At 57.5% G+C, this 22802-nt stretch overlaps 1 protein-coding gene across 1 annotated transcript; it reads right to left on the reverse strand.

Moving 5' to 3' along the window:
• Positions 1-7389: 7389 nt before the first annotated feature.
• On the reverse strand, positions 7390-12182 carry TMEM92 (transmembrane protein 92). Its single transcript, XM_002923728.4, has 5 exons — positions 12065-12182; positions 9392-9417; positions 8516-8590; positions 8200-8395; positions 7390-7977 (listed from the first exon to the last, which is right to left on the reverse strand). Exons 1-5 carry the CDS (start codon positions 12131-12133, stop codon positions 7870-7872), a joined length of 474 nt encoding a protein of 157 aa, XP_002923774.1. The 5' UTR covers positions 12134-12182; the 3' UTR covers positions 7390-7869.
• Between the last annotated feature and the right edge of the window lie 10620 nt (positions 12183-22802).

Below are 22802 nucleotides of genomic sequence, written 5' to 3' on the forward strand. Positions count from 1 at the left end.
GCCTCTGTCTCAGAACAGAGGGATCGCGGATCGTTCTCCACTGATGTTCTGGTCACTTTAACTCTGTTTATGTTGGTGAGCACCTGACTCTTGGTTTCCACTCAGGTCATCATCATCTCAGGGTCATGGGATTGAGCCCCGCATCGCATCGGGAATCCATGCTCAGTGTGGAGCCTGCTTGAAATTCTCTCTCCCTCTCCCTTTGCCCCTCCTGCTCATACTTTCTCTCTCTCAAATACATAAAAAATCTTAAAAAAAAAAAAAACCCTGAACATAGAATTACCATATGACCCAGTAATTCCACTTGTGGGTCTATACCCAAAAGAATGGAAAGCAAGGCCTTGAAGAGCTATTTGTATAGCAAAAGTTCACAGCAGCACTATTCACAATAGCCACAATGTGGAAGCAACCCAAGTTCCATCAACACATGAACGGATACGCAAGTACACACAATGGAATATTGTTCAACCTTAAAAAGGAAGGAAATTCTGACACACACGACCACATGGATGAACCCTGACGATATTCTACTGAGTGAAATAAGCCAGACCCAAAAGACAAATACTGTATGATTCCACTTAAATGAGGCACTCAGTCATATATGAGGGGCCAAAGTCATAGGGACAGAAAGCAGGATGGTGGTTGCCAGGGACTGGGGGGAAAGAGCTAGAGAATGGAGAGTTACTATCTAATGGGTACAGTTTTACAGATGAAAGGGGCTATGCATTTGGATGGAAACCCCGCATGGAGGTGGTGATGGCTACACGCACGAATGCCGTTGGTCCCACTGAACTGAACGCTTAAAAGGGTCATGGTAAATTTCGCGTTCTGTATCTTTTACCACAATAAAAAAAAAACTGGACACGAAATTGTAATAACAAACAAAACCACAACAAAAGCAACTGAATGGCACAAGCAAGCTGGGTAGGGGATAAGAGATGGAAGAATAAGACTTATTTATATGATGTTTTAGTTCAGAAGTCCACAAACTATAGAAATTGGTAACTGTGTGTATATAGCATATATATATATCATGCCCCATGGAGGTGCACCTAGATGCCCAGGAAACGTCTCTGAAGTTGAGGTCTTCTTCCTCTTGTCTCTGTGTCTCTGTGTGAGCAGGAAACACATTTGGCTACAAGAAAGTCATGGTCAGGTATGAAGGAGGGAGAATATCGATTCAACTTTGCATTCACCACTGCAGTGGAGTCTGTGAATTACATCCCCCTACACGCAAATTACTAGCTCAAATGAGCTGCAAATTAACAAAAGCAATAAACGTGGCTTTGTATTGGAGCCTGGGCACAAACACTGACCCTGAATTTGACCTAATGATCTGTAACAACGTAAAAAAAAATTTTGAATGTGGAGGCAGGAAATTGATTTTTTTAATAATCTTTTTATTTTGAAATCATTGCAGATTCATAGGAAGTGACAAAGATAGTAGGAAGAGGTCCCGAGGTCCCTTTGCCCAGTTCTTCCCAGTGGGTACATTTTACCCACATTCTCAAAATCAGGAAACTGACACTGGGACAATGTGTGTGTGTGTGTGTGTGTGTGTGTGTGTGTGTGTGTGTGTGATTTTATCACCCATGTGGATCTGTTGTAACCACCACTGCGAACAAGGTACAGAGCCATTCCGCCACGCCACGGCAAGGACGTCCTTCCTGCCACTCCTTGATAGTTACACCCACTCCGTTCCGCTGCCTGCCCCACGTCACCCCTGACCATTGGCATCCACTGATTCATTCTCCATCTCTATCACCTTGAGGACACTGAGTTTAATTTTTTTAAAGATTTATTTATTTATTAGAGAGAAAGAGGGAAGGCATGTGAGTGTATGTGCACAGTGGGAAGGGAGGGGCACAGGGAGAAAGGGAACCTCGGGCAGACTCCCTGCTGAGTGCAGAGCCTGACTCAGGGCTCCATCTCATGACCCTGAGATCAGGACCTGAGCCGAAATCAAGAGTCGGACACCCAGGTACTCTGCAGAGACTGAGTTTTAAACCCAACGTTTGGTCCTGCCAGCTGTGTGATCTTGGATGAGTCACATGTCTTTCCCGGACTTTGTTCATCTCATCTCTAATAAGATAAGGTTGGACTACATCAACATTTCTCTCAAATTTCCGTAAGATGATAGGATCCCGAAGTTCCACAGGGATTATGAGAAGGAAAACAGGTTTTATGGTGAGATAAACTACATCCAGGAGCTCCTTAACCTGGGTATTTCTCTTGCAGGAACTTTTGAGCTTTGCTTTCGAGGTGGCCATGAACGCGGTGGCCAAAGGGTGAGTCAGTCAACAAAGAGTGACATCTACCACATGGGCACTATTGGATGGGACAGGGAACATGGCAAAACACCGTCCCGGAGGAGGCTGGGTTCAGAGTGGGGAAACAGATTGTAAACACAGAAGCACACAGATAAATAAGATGTCCTTCAGTACTGGGAAGCATGATAAGGAAGAGAGTAGGGTGCCATGAATGTAATGGAATGGGGTGGTCAGGGAAGGCTGCCTGGAGGAGGTGACAGCTGAACTGGAATGAGGGTGATGAAAGGTGGCCGCCAAGTGAAGACTATGGGAGAAGTTCAGGGGAGAGGAACAATTCCAAGGAGAAAGGCCATCAAAGGCCCTGAACTAGGCTGATTTGGGACAGTCAAGGCTCAGAGAGAGGGCCGCTGTGGCTGGAATGCAGTGAGGAGGGAGGGGAGAAGTAAGAGGTAATTTTGGAGGGGATGGGAGGGACCACACCTGGTATGTCCTGCAGGCCACAGTCAGGGGTTTGGAGTTTATTCTGAGCACAATGGGCAACCAGCAGAGGCTTTCAAGCAGGGGAATGACGTGTCCTATTTGGGCTTTAGAAAGGTCTCCCTGACTTCAGTGTGTCGCATGAACAGCAGGGGCGAGAGGGACGCAAGAGCAGCAGAGGCAGGAGGCCGGTTAGAATGTCACTGGGATGGCCTAGGCTAGACTTGACCGTGTCTTGGTCTAGGGCTGGAACTGTGAAATGGTGACAAGTCATATGGGTCTAATTTCGAGGCAGGCAGAGAGGGTAAGAGACAGAGGGAAGTCACAATCACTGGTTTTGGCCCGAGCAGCTGGCGGGCTGCCCTCTATTCTGGGTGGGACAACTTGGGAAGGACTTGGACTTGGGGAGGGGCAGGAATTTAGAGCCTAGTCATGGCTGTGGTGTGTTCCTTCGGTGTCTGAGTGGAGGTGTTAGGCAGTTGAGCAGAAGTTAAGACAGAAGACTGCAGTTCGAGGGAGAAGCCTTGGCCAGAGATAAGGATTTGAGATCCGCGGAGCAGTAGATGGTCTCTGAAGGCCCAGACTGGATGGGAGCCACTGTGGGAGTGGGTGAAGATAAGGAGGGAGCGACAGTCAGTCAACTCGGGTCCCTCAGGGCAACCAACATTCCGAGATGGTGGAGGAGGGGGGAAGTGAAGGAGCCTGAGAGGGAGCTGTGGGTGAGTAGGAGGAAACCCAGGAAGGGTGGCATCAGGGAGGTCTGGAAAAGAAAGTTTTTTGAGAAGGAGGAAGTGACCAAGGTGCCAAATGTCACCGAAAGACTGAGTACATGAGGCTAGAGAACTGACTTCTGACTTCGGCAGAATGTAGGTCAGTGGTGATGGGGACAGGAGCCACTGCAGGTCGATGATGGGGACAAAGGGCTGGCTGGAGCGGACCGGGTGAGGATGGGGTGGGGGAGGGGCGTGGACCAGCGGGCACGGGAATGAGGATGTCAGGCAGGGCTTCTCCAAGATGGGCAATGAGGCGTACTGATGCCCCGAAGAGAATGACAAAGGTCCACTCATGAGGGAGAAACAGCTGATGCAGCAGCATCGGGAACGAGGTCCTGACAGGGTATGACGGGGTGAAGCCCAGAGCGGGGATGTCACCAGAGGTGGGGGCGGGAGTCAGGCCGTTCCCCTGTGACTGTATTCATTTCTGTCTCTGAAGTCCTGGGCACCATCACCAGCTGAAATTGAGGCTGGGCGTGTGGAAGAGTCAAAGAGAGTAGAAGGTATAAAACAGTCATCTCCAGAATGAGACTGGGAAGCTTCTAGGACATGTTGGAGGAGTTGGGGGCCCGCTTGGGATCTGCTGTTTTGATTCTAAAGGGAGTCCAACCGCACAGGTGTGCTGGTCCTTGAGCAAAAGCTGGACCCAACCAGAGTCTGGGGTTTTGCCAGGTGAGTACGAGGGATAGAGAAGGGGCTAGAGGGGTTGAAGGCAGGGCAGTGACGATCGGGCTGGATCAAGGACTCCAGGCTGGGTAAGGAGGCCAGTGAGGATGTGGCGGATGGCGCTGCTGGGGCGCTAAGGCTTGGAGGTCTCATGGGCTCAGAGAGCTGCTGCCTCCGGGCTAGTGCAGCTGTTAAGACTAGGAGGTGAGGTTCAGGGAGCGGGGCGCTTGAGGGTTACCAGGGATGACACACTGGGGCACGTGGCTGATGTGGGGGTGGAGGTGAGGCTGCTGCAGTCAAGGGGGATCCCTGAATTCTCTTACCTCCTTAGCCCTCCCCACGTGGGAGTCCAAGAGCTACCTCCTACCAGAGCTGGAAGGGGTGAACCTCTTCACTGCACAGAGAAACTGAGACCCGAGATGCCAGGTGCAGAAACTTCAAGGTCAGAAGCCGGAGTTCTGAATCTCAGCCCCAGAGTGAGGGGAGATTCTTGTTGGTGTCATCCCTCCCCCTCATCCCCCAGCCTGACCCCTGCCCCAAGACTTTCCCCTGCACTCCCCAGCCTCTGGGGAGAGTCTCCTGCAGACAGAAGTTCACAGCCACAAGGAGTGCCTTCTCGTTGTTAACCATGCCACGTGTGTCCTTACAAATGTCTGGTGGCAGATCTGCACACTTGTTCTGTCGCTCATTCTCCCACTCAGTTAATCCTTCCTTCCTTCCTTCCTTCCTTCCTTCCTTCCTTCCTTCCTTCCTTCCTTCCTTCTTCATTCATTCATTCATTCAATCATTCATTCCGTGATTCCATCTTTCAATATTCTTTCACTAGGCTCGAGCTGTTAAACCAAGTGCAAAGGATGAGTTTTCGGTCACTGTGAAATTGCTCATCCACCCTAACCAACCAGCCGGACACCTGACGTGTACGGAGTGCCTGCCGGTCCAGAGCTGCATCAGCTAAATTGTGGGCATCACATGTTCTCAAACGTCTGGCAGGTGTCCAGGCTTTCCCCTGCCCGCTGCGGCTCTCGTCCCTGGCGGCACATGTCCTATGTGTGCCAAATGTCGGAGCTCTTCCAGCCTCTCCCTCATAGCAGGGCTGGTAATACATGAACTGCTGTCGATCAAAGTCCACAAGGCGAGTCTTCATAAACTTCTAAAGCTGCCTCTCTTTCCATTAAAGAATTTTTTTTTTGATTTGAGGAAGCAGTGCTTGCTTATCGTAAAAAATACGACAAAGCATACATAGTAAAAAACCTCCCTTACTATCGGCTCCCTCTGTCCCTCCATCCCACAGTGCCAACCACTGTTAGACGCGGGGCAGTGGGTGTGGTTTGGTTCGCATCTTTCTAGATCCTTTCTATACATTTGCAAAGGAAAATATATGTATAAATATGCACGATCAAGTATGTATTTACAAATTGAGATCTAGACTATTATTCTGCAACTTGCCTTTTCTCTGTGACAACGAATGATGAGTGTTGTGCCAGGCTGGTGCTACTGATCTCCTTCATCCTTTCTAAAGGCTGCATTGCATTCATGCTACGGATGGACGTGCCATATTTAATTGACTCCCGTCAACGACGTGTAGGGTGTTTTGATTTACCCCCCAGCTACCATGCTGCGATGGATATCTTTCTGAGTTCCTCTGTCCGAGATTTTCTGAAGGCTCATTCCCAGAAGTGGAGCTGCTGGGTCACGTGCATTTTCAATTTTAATGGATACCCAGTGCCACGCATAGTACCCAACACATAGTCGCTCTGTAACGATCCGTGGCAGGAGAGGATGCTGCTAGATTGCCCTCCAAGGTCATGCTATTTCTCCTCCCACCACCAATAAGCAGAGAGAGCTAGAACTGGCCGTGTCTGCTAAGAGGTCAAAGCAATGCTGGGTTTCAGGATGACCACTGACTTTCCCTTGGGCCGCTCCACTGCCACTGGGGAGGACTGAAAGGTCTCGTGACATCTTTGATGAAAAGGAGGTGGCATCCGGGATGAAGGGGACCTCCTCCTCCGGGTCTGCAAAGCCCATCGCTTCACGTCCTCCCACCCAGGTGGGTGTTTACCCAACAGGGGCAGCATCAGCCCTGGGACTGCTCCAACTGGGGCTAGCCACCCTTGCACAAAGCAGACATATCTTCCTTCTGCTCTGCCGGATCCCTGAAACTCAGGGAAACTTGTCATGACTGACCTCATATTGTCCCTAACTACTCTTCTCCCTCTGGAGCTCTGTCCCCAGCCCCAGCCAGGCAGCCCCTGTTCCTAGCATCTTCGGGTCTGGCTGTGCCATGTCCCTGCCCCCGGCACTGCCAACTGCCTGGGTCGTGACACCCTAAGGCTGGGTATTCTCAAGAGAGTGCCGGTGGAGGCACCCCCGCCCACACAGCAGGGCCAGTCCTACCTCTGATCCTCCCAGGAGCTTTGGCCAGTGTTGTGGCTGTGCCCACTGCCTAGGGAGGAAGGCCAGTGGCATGCATGGGCTGCAGGGGAGCACCTCAAAGGCAGGGTCGAGGTGGAGGAGCCCAGCCCTACTTGAGCCCTGACACCAGCATGGGGGGAATCCTTCTCACTCTGTGTCCCCCATGCTAGTCCCCCAGCTCCACGCTTTGCTGTAGGCCCCATGGGGACTGATGCCCCACGAAGACTCTCTCCTGTGATGCGATGGTAAATGCTTTCCTCTTAAGGGTTAACCCCAAAGATGAGCTCAGGCAGGAGTGCCCGGAACCACACTGGGCTGGAAGCAAGGGAGAATCTGCCCTTTCCTCTCCCTCCAGGAGCTTCCAGGGCGGGGCAGATCATCTTCGGAGGCTCTGCCCCACAGACGGCCAGCCTCCCCCACACCCCTCTCCTTTGCCCCCTCCCCACCCCCACAGTGAGAAAGGCAGGGAGCTGAGCCCCTGGGCAGAGCAGTGGGAGGATGGGATGGGGAAGGAAAGGACCATCACTCTCATGCCATCCCAGCTCCCTGTCCAGGCTCTTCAGCACCCTGAGCCCTGGGGCTGGGTCCAAGCATCTGCAAAGATCCTCTCCCAGAGGGTGATTCACAGGGGTACCATCTGCCCAGGTTCATCATCAACATATCAATGGTGAGATTTTAGATGCAGGGATCTGCCCCCCCAGCGCCCCCCAGCAGTGCCTGGGCTCACTCCCCGATGACCTCCCCACACGACCTCCCCACACAGCCGGAGGCGGACTCTCAGTGACAATCAGCTAAAATTTAGTGAGTACACATGAGGAGGGGAGGGTTCAACGGGGTCCTCCCTATTCAGGTAGACCTTAGAGCCCACGCAGTCCAATCAGTCTCCCGTGGCACAGCAGTGCCCTCTAGAATCTCTCAGAGCTGGCTGTCCAGGCAAGATGTGTATACCCTCCAGAAACAGGGTTCTCTCCACTCCTCAGAGTAGCCCATTCCACCGTTAGGTGCCTCAAGGGTTGACATTTTTCTCCTAGCAGCCTCTAACATGGGATGGAGGGGGGCGGGGGGACGCTGACACTCGGGACCAGCTCTTGGGAGGAGAGAGGCAGCTGAGGTGAACCAGGACAGGAAAAGCAATAAGTTAAAACCAAGAAGAGCCAGAGACATGGCAGGATGGATGGGGGCATCACAGGGGTCCCAGGAGTCTCCGGCTTAGCCCAGGAGGTGTTGGTGGGGAGGGGGCGATGCTGCAGTTCCTGGCAGGTGGCCGGGGCTCAGAAGGCTGGGTTGTCGACGCCCCTGCGCACCTGGGTATATTCTTCAGGACTGAAGCTGTAGGGAGGGGGCGGCTCCATGGGGGGCAGGACGGGCTTCAGAATAATCTGCAGGGAAGAGAGGGGACACAGAGTCTTCTAGGGCCCGGCTGAGCTGGCTGAGCGTCTTTCCCAGGGGGAGGGGCGCCCCATGGCGGCTGCAGAGCCCCCTCTAGGTCCGGAGGTCTGGTGTAGGAGGGCCCCACTGTTACCCGTGGCTCTAAAAATCTGCACCGTAGGGAGGGAGGGCCAACTGCGGAACAGAGCCAGGAGTGGGACAGAGACACCCACCTCGCTGTAGGGGGGCGGGGGCTCAAAGGTGGGCGTCCTGACCCTCTCTGGGGGGACAATGGAGGGCGGCTCCGGGAGCCCCTGGTGATCCACTGGGGGGTCCTGCTCCTGTTCTCCGCAGCTGCGACAGAACCGCTTAGCCAGGCCGCAGATGCACAAAAGGGGTAGAATGATGAGGACGGTGATGACGAAGACCCTGGGGTGAGGAACCACCGACATCCGCCTGAGTCTCTCTGGGCTGCCCCTGCCACCCCCCCAACCGGAAGTCCCCCCCCAACCACGCGCACTGTGCCCGAGGAGCCGGCCCTGGGCTCACCTCAGGGGGCCGGAGAAGAGCTCATATTCTTGGCAACAGCTATCCCCACAGCATTTGAATCCTTTGGGGCAGGTGCTGGGCGGGGGGCAAAGAGAGGCTGTTGGTACCAAGGTGGCAGGAAGACCCCAGCCTCCCCCGAACTCACCCATATCCTCGGGCACGAGCCACGCCCCAGCAGGGTGGGGAGGAGGGGCCCTCCTTGGAGCCTGTGGGCGAACCTGGGGCTGGGACCTTGAGGCTTGGACCCAGGAGCTGGATTCTAGGCTCATCTCACTACTTGTGCCAAGTTCCACTCCTTTCTGGGTCTCACTCTCCTCATCTATGAAATGGGTCAAGAATATCCGTCGACTTCACTGGGCAGGTGTGGGGGCGGCGTGTTGTAGCGGCCGCAAGAGCCCTCGAAGGAGATGGACATGGAGGGAAGCAGTGGGAGCTAACTCGCTGGAGCCCTCGCTGGTGCCCCTGGACTAAGAGGGGGAGGGTCTCCCTGGAACATTCATCTGCTCAGGGACCACCCCCCTCAGCCCTCCTTATTGCGCTCAGGACTTTTAACATTTATGTATTAAGAACAGCACAGACGGTTTGCGGCCCCACCCCCCGGGGGGGTACCCTGGGAGGAGTGACAACCTGAGACCCAGAGGGCGGAAAGAGGGGCGGGGATTAGACTTCAGACACGCCCACGACTGCAACTCCTCCCCTCTTGGCTGGAGGAGGAGGGCAGGGAGTGGGGGGAGCGGGAAACCCTCTCCGCTAGAAAGGCAGGGCATGAAGATGACGAATGCGGTGACTTTCTGCACCCCCCATGAAGGCAGACAGGAAAGGATTTGGGGTGTTTCTTCCCTAGACTGGAAGTTATAGTCCAAATCCCAGACTTACAAGAAGAGTCCACATCTGGCAGCAGCCTGTGGAAGAAAAGAGGCAAAAGTTGGGGGGGGGGATCATAAACTGAGGGGTGGGGCGGCATCCCTATGCCCCTGCTGACCTGGTAGCTGAGAGCCTGCAGCGGGCTCCCAATGGATCAGCACCCTCCCCGGAGCCTGCTCACCACCTCATTCCAGGTCTGTGTCTGGAGCCCCAGCTGACTCCCGGTGCCCCCAGCTCTCCTTTCTCTCTGCACCACACCCCTCACCCCCAGGTCTGTAAGCTCCTGCCTCTGAGCACCCCTGTAGTCTATCTCCTTTCCATGGCTCAAGTACAGTCAGGGGTTCCAGCAACTCTCCTCCTGCTTACCCCAATCACTGTCCACACTGCAGACAAGTTCCTCTCCAGCAAATCTGATCACCCAAAACCCTGCTGGGGGCCCCCTTCAGTGGCTCCCTGGTGCCTGGACACCCACGACCAGCCTCTCCCCCTTGCCCTCGTGCACACGCACCCACTGGGAGTTCCCGGAACACTCCTGGCTGTTTTACACCTGCGTGCAAGGGCAGGCCCTCTTCCTCCTGCCTTCATCCTTCATAGTCTGCCAAACCCCCACTCATCTTCTGGATCTCCGCCTGGCCGGGAGGCGGGGGAGGGTTGTTCCTTGTTCTTTGAAGCCACCCAGACTTTCCTCTCCTGGCCCAGCTTCCTGGGCCCTCCCTTCCTCTTCTGCACCAGTTCGGTAGGGCATCCAGGGTACTGGTCCAGATGTTACCCGGACGACTAGCAATGATGTGTACAAGCTTCACTTGGAACGTTCTTACCCCGGGTATCGGCTCCCGCCTCTCACTCTCTGCCCATCTTATTGAAAGCTGCATCTACACCCCCACAGTACTCCTTGCCCCTCACCAGGCTTTTCTGCAACGCTCCTACCCACATCTAGCACACTGCAGGCTTCCCTCGGTCTTGTCCATTGTCCGTCTCATCAGAAGAACGTGAACCCCAGGAGGGCAGGCATTTTTGTCTCATCACTGGTGAAACACCCAACCATCACAATATTGGCAGAATGAATGAAAGAGCATTTGCTGATTACCCGTTGCTGCTCCCAGACTGCGGGGAGAGGGGTGGGGGGCCGTGGGGGAATGCAGGGGTGGGACACGGGAGGGAATGGGAGGTTATCTGTCACTCCACCCCAGCCTCAGGGGACAAACAACCACAGCGTAAGAGTAAGATGCCGACTTCAGCACGCCTACCACGACTACCACTTCTTCATACCTTTACTGGAAATAACTCAATCACCTTTCAATTACTAACGACAATAAAGCCAAGAAAACCAATGACGGCCAGCAACAGGTGTGGGCTGATTCCCCTTTTCGGGGCTCAGTTCCACCTGGAAGCCTCCCTCCCACAAGCCTTGGCCCCTGGGGACTAGAGCAGGAATGAACCCCCTGAAGGCTGGCCCAGAGAGGGTGGGAGATTCACAGCACCCAGAGGCAATTGCAGAGTTGGGGACAGACCCAGGGGTCCAGGCACTCGGCAGCACCCTCTTCCCCCTCCCCCAGATTCCAGACCCCACCTCTCCCGGTCTCTCCCCATCTCCAGGCCCCCAACTAAGATGGACAGAAAACGAACAGGTTTAATAAATGAACGCTGGGTTGCTGTTTGGGAAAGTAGGTCTCCCAAATTCTCTTCCCCTACTTTAACCTGGGGCTGGTCTTGTCTAAGGTGGCTCAGTCTGAGTTTTACTGGGCGTCAGCGTGGTCGTGGAGAACCCCAGCTTGCTGACACGTGCAGAGGGGAGATTACCAGCATCTGCCGCCTGAAGTTGCTGGGAGAAATCAAGGGGATGCTCGGCTTAGTGCTGGCACCCACAGCTGGCCGAGGAGGAGCGCCAGGGCTTCACCGGCACAGCCCCACGAGGCAACACAGTTGTGTGACTGTGCCCTGTTCTGGGGAGGGGGCCCGGGATGTCGCTGGCATTGTCAAACAGAAGTGGAAAAAATCCCTGTTCTAGGCCCATGTCGGTTGCCAGGATGATCTCCCCAACATTTTCAGAGTTTAACGGAGGAACGGGAGCAATGAGGGGACGCATCAACCCTGGGTCTGCTCAGGATCACGGATTTCAGAGGTCAACCCAGCCTTGGGTCAAGCAGCCAGATCAAATCCTGCCTAGGCTGGAATCCTACTTCCACTCCTGGGAGGGGTGGAAGGAGCCTTCTCTCCCCTAAGGCATAAGCAGAGACACAGTCCCAGAGAGCGCCAGAGTTTCCCCCAAGGTCACCCAGCACTGGAAGAACAGAGTTAGGGTGATAAGCTGGCTGGACGACCAGACTTCAGTCCCCTTTCTGACGCACCGGGAAGAGGCGGGAAGGTCGAGCCCAGGCTAATAGGAGGGTCAAAGTCCCCACTCACAGAGCCGCACTAGGTGTCAGATGGTGGTGGGCGGGGGCCGGGTCCCTCCACACGGTCCCCCCTATACGGTTCCGCGATAGGAACCCAGGCCTTATCAGGGCCTCCCTAGGCTGCCCCCACCTGCATCTCCCCAGCAAAGAGAGAAAGGAAGTCTCCAATCGCGTACGGTCACGAGGAAATCCTGACAATGGAAGGTGGTGACCAGGCTCCAGAAGTAGGCCCCTGACCCACAAGGGTAGGGCCCTGAAAGTTCTACAGCTTTACCTCCCAAGCGCTCACCTGGTGGGGGCCGGCCAGGAGGCCGAGCAGCAAAGTGGGTACGAGGCCGGGGACCCAGGTGTCGGACATCCTGGCACGGGGGCCAAGGAGCTTCCGTGTGTAAGGGGAGGAGGGGAGAGGCGGGGCCGCGACCTCTCCCACGTCTCTCCACCTATGGGGCCCCGCCTCGAGATGGGGGCGGAGCTTATGCAGGCGCGAAGGGCCGGACTTGGGGCAGGGAGGGGGAGGGGAGGAGAGGGGAAGAGATCGGGTTTGCGTCTTGGAAGTTATGAGGTAGAAGAGATTAACTGGTTAAAAAAAAAGAAAACGTGGGGTCAGTTCTAGAGCTACTCCTTGCCAGTCCCCGCTCCATCCACCCTTAAGTGGCCCCGGGCTTGAGGGAGGCAGTGCTGCGCGGGGCCGGGAGTGGGGTGGGGGGCGCTGGGGGAAAGGATGCGGGCAGAGCGAGCCGCCCACTGCAAGCCGCCTCTCATCTAGGCTTGCGGGGAACAGAGGTTGCGGGAGAGGGAGGCGGAGGCCCAGGAGTGGATTGAGGGCGTTGTATGGGGGGGGGGGGGGGGGGGCCCGTTTTTTTTTTTTTTTTTTTTTTTGGCCAAGAAGAGAGGGACTGGAGGCCTGGTTGATTTCAGGAGCACAGCATTCGTGTCCGCCCAGGGTCCCCTGCAATCCTGGGAGGATGCGTTGGTGCACTTCCTCCATTTGACTCCACGGGAAATTAAGGCCCAGGGTTCAGACCCTTGCCCCCTGGCTCTTCAACGGTCGGGAATAGCGGAAGCTAGGCGAGCAGGGGCGCCGCGGAGCAGGCCCATCCGGATTCCAGGAAAGACCCCGCGGAGGCGGTACGGGCTGGGAAGGCCGGATTCCGACCCTCCGTGGCCGCGCCCCAGCCCTCCAGGCGCGCTGTGCTTCCAGGTCCGGCCGGCAGGTGGCAGCATCGCCCAACGCCGGATTCCCACGGAGCCGGGCTGCGCGGCGCTGGGACCTGCGGCCGGGTCCCCCCCGAGCTCCCGCCCTAGGGGAGCTGGCTGGTGGGCGGGGTGGAAGGCCGCTTCGGGGGACCACAGGCGCCGGGCCAGAGCCAGAAGCCCAAACACGGAGGAGACGTGTGGACCCGGTGCCGGAGGGGGAGAGATGGAGCCCGGACCCCTGGGGAGGGGGCGCAGTGGAGCTGGCGGGTGGGGTGCTGCTCCCGGCCCGGGGAGACAGGGAGGGCCACCGGAGAGACTAAGCAAGCAGCTCTTTAGGCGTCTCCTGCCTCGTCCCTAATCTGACTTTGCCACTGAAAAAGATCCCCAAACTTAGTAGGGATGCACACACTTCCTCCCCTGGCTGTCTTGTCTTTTTCTTTTTCTCTCACCGCTTTCTCTTTATCTCTGTTCTCATCTCTGTCTTGTGTAACCTCTCCTTGTCTCTCCCCGTCCTCCTGTTTGTTCGCCCCATCGCCGTCTCCACGCGGTTCCTCTCCATCTCTGCGTGTGAGCTTGTTTTCCCATCTCCGCTTGTGAATCACTGTCTCCCTTGGAGTCTGTTTCTTTCTCTGTGTTTCTATTTCCTTTGTCTCTGATTTGGTCCTGTGTCTCCCTGACTATATTTCTCACCGACCCCCTGGTCTCTCTCTGTCCCTTTTTCCCTGTCTCTGTTTCTCATTATCTGTTGGCCCTTTTTTTTTTTTGCCCCTAAGGACAGAATCTTCCAGTCTCCTGATCCAAGTGAAATCAGTGTCTGGCCCCACAAAATGGCCTCTATTTCCAGTTCCCGGTGACTCTGAGTTTGGAGGAGGTCACGGGCAGGGCATCTCTTCCCTCCTGCCCATGCAGTTGGCTCTGGCCCCAGCTAGACCCTCTACCAACAGTGGGCTAACCCATTGAGTCTTGGAACCTTCTCCCAGCAACACCCACATCGCTCCCTCCTTAGTGAGGTTGTTGCTAAGCTGGGCTTCCCTCCTGCCCCTCCTTCCCTCCTGCCCTTGCCCTGTCACACCCACACCCAGGGCTGGAATCCCCTGCTACTCTGCCCAGACCTGGAGTCCTGCAGAGGCGAGGCCTTTAGGAGAGAGGAAGATGGGTGAGCTTAGGGGAAGAGGGCATCCTGGGGAGTGAAATGATGGAGCTGAGAAGGGGATGGAGGAGTTTGAGGGGTGGCCGTGGAAGGCTGGGAGGACTGATGTGGTGTGGGGACCAGGCAGGCACCAGTGCCCTGAGGAGGGGCAGGCGGGGGGTCAGGAGGCTGGCATTACCCCCTCTGGCTCTCTGGCATCCACCTGACACAGATCTGCGGTCTGCTACCCGACAAAATACAGGATGCCCCGTTAGATTCGAGTTTCAGATAAACTGAATCATTTTTTAGTATGAATAGATTAAATATTCCCATGCAATATTTGGAACATACTTACACTAAAATTTATGTGTTGTTTATCTGGAATGCAAATGTAACTAGGTGTCCTGTATTTTTATTTGTTAAACCTGGCAACCCCTACCCATGTTCCTAAAATGTCATCGGCACAGACATTTGAGAAGAGCCCCTCTGCCCCCTGTCCCACATCTCCCCAGTGGGAAAGGGAGGCTCATGGGGTCGAGTCCAGAGGGCCTCTGGCATCTGCCTCTTGGTCCCCAGTTTTGTTTTTTTTTCATGACACCAACTTGCCTTTCTCTGTGCCTTCCCGCAGTCGGGGAGGGGGTGAGGGACCTGGAGGTGGGTGGTCCCAACTCAGGCCAGGAACCCCAAATCTCATTGTCAACGTCCAGCGTGGCTCCCCGGGGGCCCCAGGATTCTTGATGGGTGAGGTCGGGGGAGGGGCAGGGTCACAATGGGGCCCCAGACGGAGGAGACAGAGGCCGCTCTTGTCCGGAGGAGGAAGGTCCTGCACAGGGACACCATCTTCTGTTGGACACTTAGTCTGGCCACAGGAGCGAAGTGTGGGCATGCGTGTACGTGTGCGCTTAGGCATGCAGGAGGGGAGTACCGGAGGCCTCAGGCGGTCAGTGGGTCCCTCTAGATTCCACGCCAGATTCCATCTGGGGTTTCCCCAGAGCAGCGAAGTTGGAATGTCTTCACACTCGCTAGCTGCCTCCCCGGCCCATTCACCGAAGAACGAGCCGATTGTCTGCAGCCTACGAGGGCCCAGCTGCAAGGGTCCTGGAGGTCAGTGGGTCCACTTGCTCCCCCCTCGGAGAAGCCAACAGGGGCCCAGAAGGGTGGGAAGGCCAAGTCACACGGGACCCTGGGACTGAGTCAGGACCAGAACCCTGCAGGCCTCAAGACCCCACACCCACAGGCAGCCTGAGAGGAAGAGGCTGGTGGTCTGGAGGAAGGACTTCCTCACAGGGGGCTGGTGGGGGGGAGGTCTTGCCCAGTCCTGAGTGAGGGGGAAGAGCCAGGCTGAGTTCTGTGCCTCTCAGCCCCTCCCCTGTGCTGTGATGGACGCTGATACCTGAAATGACTTACGGCAGTTGGACTGGATCTTTCTTTTCAAAGTCTGCAGAACGGTGTTCTGCTCGAGCCCAGTTCTGCTGCAGGGAGGGACAGACTGTGTCGGGAATTGTGTCACTTACCATGGTGTGCTGTGTGGTCTTAGGACACTAACCCTCACTTGGCCTCTCCAGACTCTCTCTGGAGGGGGGGTGGGGGTGGGGAACAGGGAGTCACAGAAGGTCATCGTGAGGATGACATAAACTGCTCAGCGTTGGCATACAGTGATGGTAAATAAACGCTAGCCTAATCCTCACAAGCAGTAAATGTTTAACTCCTGGCAGAGGAAAGGGGCCCCAAGCTCCTTCTCTCCATTTCACGTCAAGGCCCAGTGAGGTGTCTAGGAATGAAGGGCCTTGCTTCCGTCTGAGACCCTCTCTTGGCCCCCTCTGGGTGGGCCACTGAAGTCCAGCCCCCTCTGCTGGCCATGAAGTGAGTCCGGGCCCCACCCAAGAGCCAGGTAAGAGAGGGCAGGGCCCGGGACCCACCTCAGACAGTGCCGGGGTATTGACCACTCTTCCTAGAGGACCACAGGGGACCGGTTGTGGCAGTGGTGCTGGGACCAGGGATTTGAGTAATTCTCTCTGTTCCTGGTCTGTCCCCCACTTCTGCTCCCCCACTGCCAGCTGAGGGCTGCCAGGGTTGGCCTCCTGGTGGCTGCCCATGTCTCCCTCAGGCTGAGAGCCCAGGGGGACTACGCTTGTGCTCGTCACAGGTGTCTCCCTGTCACCGCCTTCATGCCCACGGGCTCCCCGCCTGCCTTTGCCATGTGTGCGCTCTGTGTCCTGCCCGCACGTCCTCCAGCCACCCAGCAGACCCCTGCTCTTTCCCTTCTTCCCTCTGCGTGAGCCATTCTCCCCACCCAGAACACCTGTCCCCAGACCCCCTCTGAAACGGAAGAAATTCTCGCACATTCCTCAAGGCTGAGCTCAAATACCAGCTCCTCCAGAAAGCCTTCCAGGACTTGGATCTTCACACCCAGGCCTTTTCTCTCGGCCTCTCTGCTGGCCCTGGGCCATTCTCCCTAGAAGATATGTCTGCGTGTTCTGATGTTCCCACCAGGCTGTGGGGGCTGGCCCAGTTCTGATTCATCTTCATTTCCCCGTGACGCCGGGTTCCAAGTAAACACTGGCTCTGTTGTCCCTGAATTGAAGCCGGTTGGGGGCCTCCCAGGGTCAGGGGCCGGATTTCTCTGAGGGGTTAGGGAATGAATTCCCAAAATCCTTGGGGGGGGACGGGGGGAGAGGGCTCTCATTTTGGGGGGGGTTGTCCCAGGCTGACTGGGCTGTGTGTTTTGGGGGAATCCATCTCTCCTGCTTCCCGACCACCCCCTCTCAAGTGGACACATACCCTCTCAGTGAGTAAGATCGCTCCCTCGGGATCAACTCCTACGGGGGTGAGCTGCAAGCACTGCTTGGCTCACAGTCCACCTTCCAGGCGGCCGCAGGATGCATGTCGGGTTGCCAACAGGAATGCTTGGCCATGGGGCCAGGATCTGAGCCTCCTTTCCCAGCATTCCTTTGGAAACTGAAGTCCACTGGTCCCTTGCTCATTCTCGGGGTGATGGGCATGGGGTGGGGAGGTGACTTCTAGAGTTGATCCCAAGTCTGAGCCACCAACCTGCGGGCCAGGAGGGGGGAGGGAGGCGGGCCACCGGACACTTAACGCTGCAGGCAGCTTATTATCCTAATGAGCGGCTGGAGGGGCTCCACTAACACTCACCTTCCCAGAGGCTTAGCAGAGACAAAAACGGCATTTGGGAGCCATTATTCTTCCAAAGTGTAGGTTTCAGGGGGGCACGGCCAGGGGTGGAGAGAGAGAGAAACACCTCCAAGAGGTGGGGTGGAGAGTCTGGGGCGCCAAGCCCTGGTCCCCTCTCGCTGGGTCTCCTTCTCCCCAAGGTTTCCCTGCCCCTCCCCTTCTCTGCAGCCCCACTCCCACCCCCAGCCTTGTGTTGACTGCTTTAGATAGACTCCTGTAGCCAGAGAGAAAAAAAAGGGCTGGCAATCCCCTGATATCTGCCACTTTCTAGCTCTGCTCTATTTGGCTCCTTGAAAGAGGACCTTCCTGCACCCCGCCTGTGGGTGCCTTTGTGTCAGATCCAGACCCGGGATTGTAGTCAGACTTCAGAAGAACTTCCCAGTCCCAAAGAAGCTGGGAGTTCAGGCAGCCAGGGGAAAGAGCAGCCCCTCCGGGGGCTGGGCGCATCTACGGGAGGGCCTCTAACGGGTCTGGGGGCTCAGACTAAAATGCAGAGAAGGCACAGCTTGAGACACCCCTGAAGCGGATCGCTTCTTGAGGACCTGGGGGTCAGGCAAAGAATGAGGGCGAGCAGAGGGGCGGGAGAAGGATGGTGGGCAGAGATCTCGGTTCTTCCGCAGACCAGACCGTAGCTCCTCTAAGCAGCCACATCATCTGGCCCCCGGCCCAGGACAGACTTGGCCCCAGTTGTGTGCACGCACCCATGTGTGGGCGCGTGCAGCGTGTCCGCCTGTGTGTACCTACATGTGCACGCGTGTATGCACAACCCCCGCCCCCCACTTCCCGAGCTGATGTGGTGGCCCCCCCTCCTCGCCCCCCTTCCCCCGCCTTATCACCAGGCCAGCCGTTAGGGGGCGGCCTCCAGGATCCCCCTCACCCCAGTGGCCCTGTTAGCACTCCTCCCTCCCTTGTTAGCGCCTCCCAGCCCCTCTTCCGCCTCCAGCCCCTGCCATCCCTGGAGAGAGGCCCCGTGGCTTGCCTCCCAGTTCTCGTCTCCCCATTCCTCTTGGGCTTCTATTTTCCTTCTTTTCCCGAAGCCGAAGCCCCCTGCCCTCTCCATCCTCCCTCATCCACGTGGAGAGGTCCTTCCCCACCCCCCACAGGGGAGCCTGGGGGATGATGAAGTCAGGGCCCCAACAGTGGAGGCCGCCCTCCTCCTCTAGGCTGTGGTACCAAGTAAGCCCGTAGGACTGGCCTGGCCTGCCTGCAGGGTAGGAAGGGGCAGATTTGGGAGGGAGCCCGGTTCTAGGGGCCAACGCTAAACCGCGGTGCCCGTGGTGCCACCCTCCCCACCCGGGCCAGTCCCCAGTCTGTCTGCAGCACTGGGGGAGGTGGGGAGGGGCTAGAAGCGTCCTCTTCTGCCCCGCGGCCCCAGCCGCTTGTGCCCCAGCTGAACCTGGGCTGCTGAGTGGGACAGGGTGGTCCTACGCCCGGAGCCAAGCTGTCAGGCGGCCAGGACTGCAGGTTTCCTCTGCTGAAGGGCCCCTTCCTGGCCGGCTTTGATGTGTCTGCGAGGTTAGGGAACGATGTTTGGCTTCACGGCCCCGGGCCAGGGTAAACTGCCTCTGCCTGCTGGGCCAAACCACTGCCTCCTCACTGGGGCTCGCTGGCCTCCCCCAGCCTGGGGCCTGGCCTCCCCCAAGGCCAGCGCGGTCCTGCCTGCCCGGTGCCGTGGGCACCAAGGGGCCAAGGTCACTGTCACCTGGGAGGGAGACAGTGTCAGTAGACGTCCTGTTGCAGAGACTGGCTCTGGGACGCTTGCCTGCCTGCTAGGTGACGCAGGCCGGCCCAGGTCGGGGTGGAGGGGGTGACCCCAGCTTCTGTGAGGGGTGGGAGTGAAATGCAGTGTGGGGGAGGGGTGTCCACGTGGAGCTGGCTGCACAGGCTTCAGCTCTTCCAGATGTGCTGAGGCTCCAGATGTGGGGATGACTCAGCCCGGAGTGGGGAGGGGTGGGCGGTCCATGTGGGGGGGGATGACAAGCAGGGGGAAGTGAGCCCCCCCCCAGCAACTGTCGGCTGCAGCTCCCCTTGCTCTGGAGCCCCCCTGGGCTGGGCGGGTGGAGCTGCCAGGAGCCGCCCAGATGTGCAACCTGGGTGCAGATGGACAGAGGAGAGAACGAGGCTCCAGGGTAGGGGGCTCTGCTAGGAGGTCGCCCAGAGACCAAGAGACAGAGGCAGAAGGAGGGGGCAGTGAGTGGGGAGGGGGTGGATAGAGGAGGGTGGGAGGGGGGATAGAGATGGGGGGAGAGGCGGAGAAGCTCAGGACTGAAATGTTAGACCCCTCCTGGCTCCTTTGGTGGGTGTGGTGCTGGGAGGAGGGTGTGTGTGTGTGTGCGTGCACGTGTGTAGGACCTTGCTGCTGGAGTGTAGGTCCATGTGGGGTAGGGGGGATCGGGGCGAGCATCGTGTGTCTGACCCCTGTAAGCTGTATCTGTGTGCGGAATATTAGAAGCCCCTGTGCACGCCGGGTACACTGGGCGGTGGGGCATGGTGTCTATGGTCTGTATGATGGAGGAGAAACATGGAGATAGTACGGGTGTGGTGATTGGCGGCGTGGGGGGCTGTGATGGTGCGTGCTTAAGCGAAGCTCCATGTGCCTTTGGGTGGGTCAGTCCCGCAGACCTGGGAGTCCAGAGGCGTCCAGGCCCACCAGAACAGGGCTCCAAAGTCCTGGGGCTTCTTCCCCCTCCTCCAGCCTCCCCACTCCCTGGGCCCCGCCTGGCCCGTGAGATCATCTCTTGCCGCGCAGCTGAGAGGCCGAGGAGCTTTGGGGGGCTCATGCCCCATGTGCAGCGGTGCGAGGTCCAGGTTTGCAGCTGTGCTGGATGTCTCTCCCTGCACCCTTCCCCCAGCTGCGGAGTCCTGGCCTCCTTTCTGGCCTCCAGGTGGGTCTGCTGGCCGTGCCTCTGGCCGCTCCCTGGAGAGCCCCACCTGTGCCAGCTGCCCATGCCAGGGTAAACAGGGCACTAAGTGTCTGAGCCGGTGCCCGCCGCGCTAGGCACTGCTTCTCCACTCCAGGCTCTGCTGTGGTTTGGGTGACCTCCTCCAGCTGAACGGCAGGTCCGATGCCCCAGGCCCCATAAACAGGGTTTTCTGGGCAGGTAGGGGTTATGGGGACCTGGTAAGTGGCTGGATAATCAAGTTTAATAGGGACACAACATGTTACCACCTATAAGGGGGAGGGGCTGTTGTAACTGGCACCCCCCCACACACTGCAGGAATCCTCACCCCTCCCAGGCAGCACTGGTGGAATCTTCTATTCCCTCCCACCACCACCCCCCAACTACTCTCTCCTCTAGGATCTCGGCACAGTTCTTGGCACCCACTTCATTTGTGAATGCAAATATCCTTTCAGTGGTGGCCCCTGACCCGCTTCTCTTGTTCTGTCCTGTTCACTCCCTTCTCAGTCCGTGGGCGAGCCCTGTCCCCTAAATCACATGCGTGAGGTATGAACTTGGACGTGTACCTGACCCTCAGACACAGCCGTACCACAGCCACTGCCCGATCCCTGGGCCACCTCACTCTCTCCTCCTGGGACTCAGACCTGGAAGCCAGCTCCTGGGGGGCGGGTTCTCCTGGCCTCCCCACTTCCTTACCCCCCCTTCACCCCCTCCTTCAGCACCAGTCCCCTCCCCTCCTCTGGGGCTGAGGCCACAGAGAGAGGGGGCACTTATCTACCTGTCCACCCTCTGAACTCACTGTGGCTCCCCCTGCAGGGCAACGGAGAGGCCAGAGAAGCCTCAGCCCCCAGGAAGCCTTCTGAGGGGCAGCCAGTGGGAGCGGAGGGGAGGGCCCCCCCCCCCGGCAGGGGTGGGGCAGGGAGGAGCAGCAGGAGGTTTCCCCCCCACCCCTGCTCCCCCACCCCGGGCCGGCCTGGAGACCTCTCACCCACACTCTTGACAAGCAGGGCAGAGGGGACCAGGGGGCACGGGCCAGGTGTCCAGGCTCACAGGTGCCACGAAGCAGAGGCCGGGTGCTGCCAGGCGGGGCCCGCCCTGTCCTCCCGGCCTCCGTGGTGTCACGCACCTGGGTGTTTCTGGGTCTGTGTCTTCCCTTACTTCTGTTCCTCTGTTCCTCTCTATCTCCCACTGTCTTCTCGTTCCTTCTCTTTCGCCTTTTCCCTCCCCTCCCTTCTCTGTAGTCCTTGAGGGAAGCAGCTCCAACCCGGAGCTGGGTTCCCAGAACGGAAGGTGGTTTTTCCAGGGAGGTCCTTGGCTTGGCCCTGTGGTCTCAAAATAACCACGTCCAGCTTCCCACTTTCTTTGCCCAGCCCCCCACACCAAAATCCCCCTGTGCTTGGGGTCCTTGGAGCCGGAGCCATCTTGCCCTTGCCAGGTTGGGGGGGAGGGGCTGCCCATCTTCAGAACTGCTCGCTTGGCAACCAGGGGGTGAAGGCACCTCTCTCTCTCTCTCTCATTCCTGAGAAACTTGCATTCGGGGAGAGTGAGTGCAGTCCGGGCCCCATTCCTGGGTGACCAGAAGCCCAGCGTGCCCAAGATCCAGATCTATGCCCTTGCCTGGGTGTAACTGTTAGCAGCCCTCCCAAAGTCTCCTGACAGGGACCGTAAATGATATCCCCATGCCCGGTCAGACCCTGGGGAGTCTCACAGCCTCCCCCACTGACTTCAACTTCCTGGGAGAGCTGTGTAGCCTGCTTGGGCCTCACCCACCAAAGGACAGCAGGGCCAGACGACAAAGAGGGGAGCTGCATAAATAGCCATTTTGGGGGGAGGCCCCCCAGCTTTGGTCAGGGTGGATCTACTTGCTGGAGAGGGAAGAAGGAGAGTTGTGGTTGCCCCCAGGCAGCATGTAATTTAAGATTTATTTTGGGGCACTCTCTCCAGCTCGGGTGGGGCTGAGGTTAATTTAAGGGTTTAATGGGGCAGAGGTTAGAGGGGAGGGGGGAGAGAAGCCCTCCCCCTCAGGCCTGTCTGGGAAGGGGGGTTCCTTTCCAAGATTGCGGCCACCCTCGGATCCTGGGTCCGTCTGCAGAGCCCTCCCTGGGCCCCCTGCACCTGCTGGCCAGGGCTCCGGCTTATGGGTCTTAGGCACCGACAGCGGTGGCTGCTGAAGGATGTGGTGGCGGCTGTGGTGGGGGCAGCAGTTAGCGCGCGGTGGGCACTGCTGGAGGAAGGGGGGCCCTGCTGGAGGCTCAATGGCAGGGGAAGCAGCCATTCGTGGGAGCTCTCTGCGCACCCAGCTCTTGCTTCCAGATGCTCCCTTCTCTGTCCTTCCGCAGACGTGCGGGGCTCCACGTCTGATGGAGACGCAGGCTCTGCCCGCACAGAGGAGCCCTGGGTCACGGGCTCTACTCTCAGTGGCCAGTCATTATTTTCTTCACAACCCCTATCATGATCTTCATTTTTAGTCTGTATTTGTTTATGGCTTTAGAGTCTGGGTCTCTTCCTGGAACTTAAACTCTGGGACAGCAGGGACTTTATTTTGGCCCTCCCAGTGTCGTCAGCACTTACCTGGCACAGAGGAGGAAATTTCCCGAATGAGTGAATAA

This window comes from Ailuropoda melanoleuca, chromosome 13 (assembly GCF_002007445.2).
Source record: "Ailuropoda melanoleuca isolate Jingjing chromosome 13, ASM200744v2, whole genome shotgun sequence".
Taxonomy (NCBI): Eukaryota; Metazoa; Chordata; class Mammalia; order Carnivora; family Ursidae; genus Ailuropoda; species Ailuropoda melanoleuca.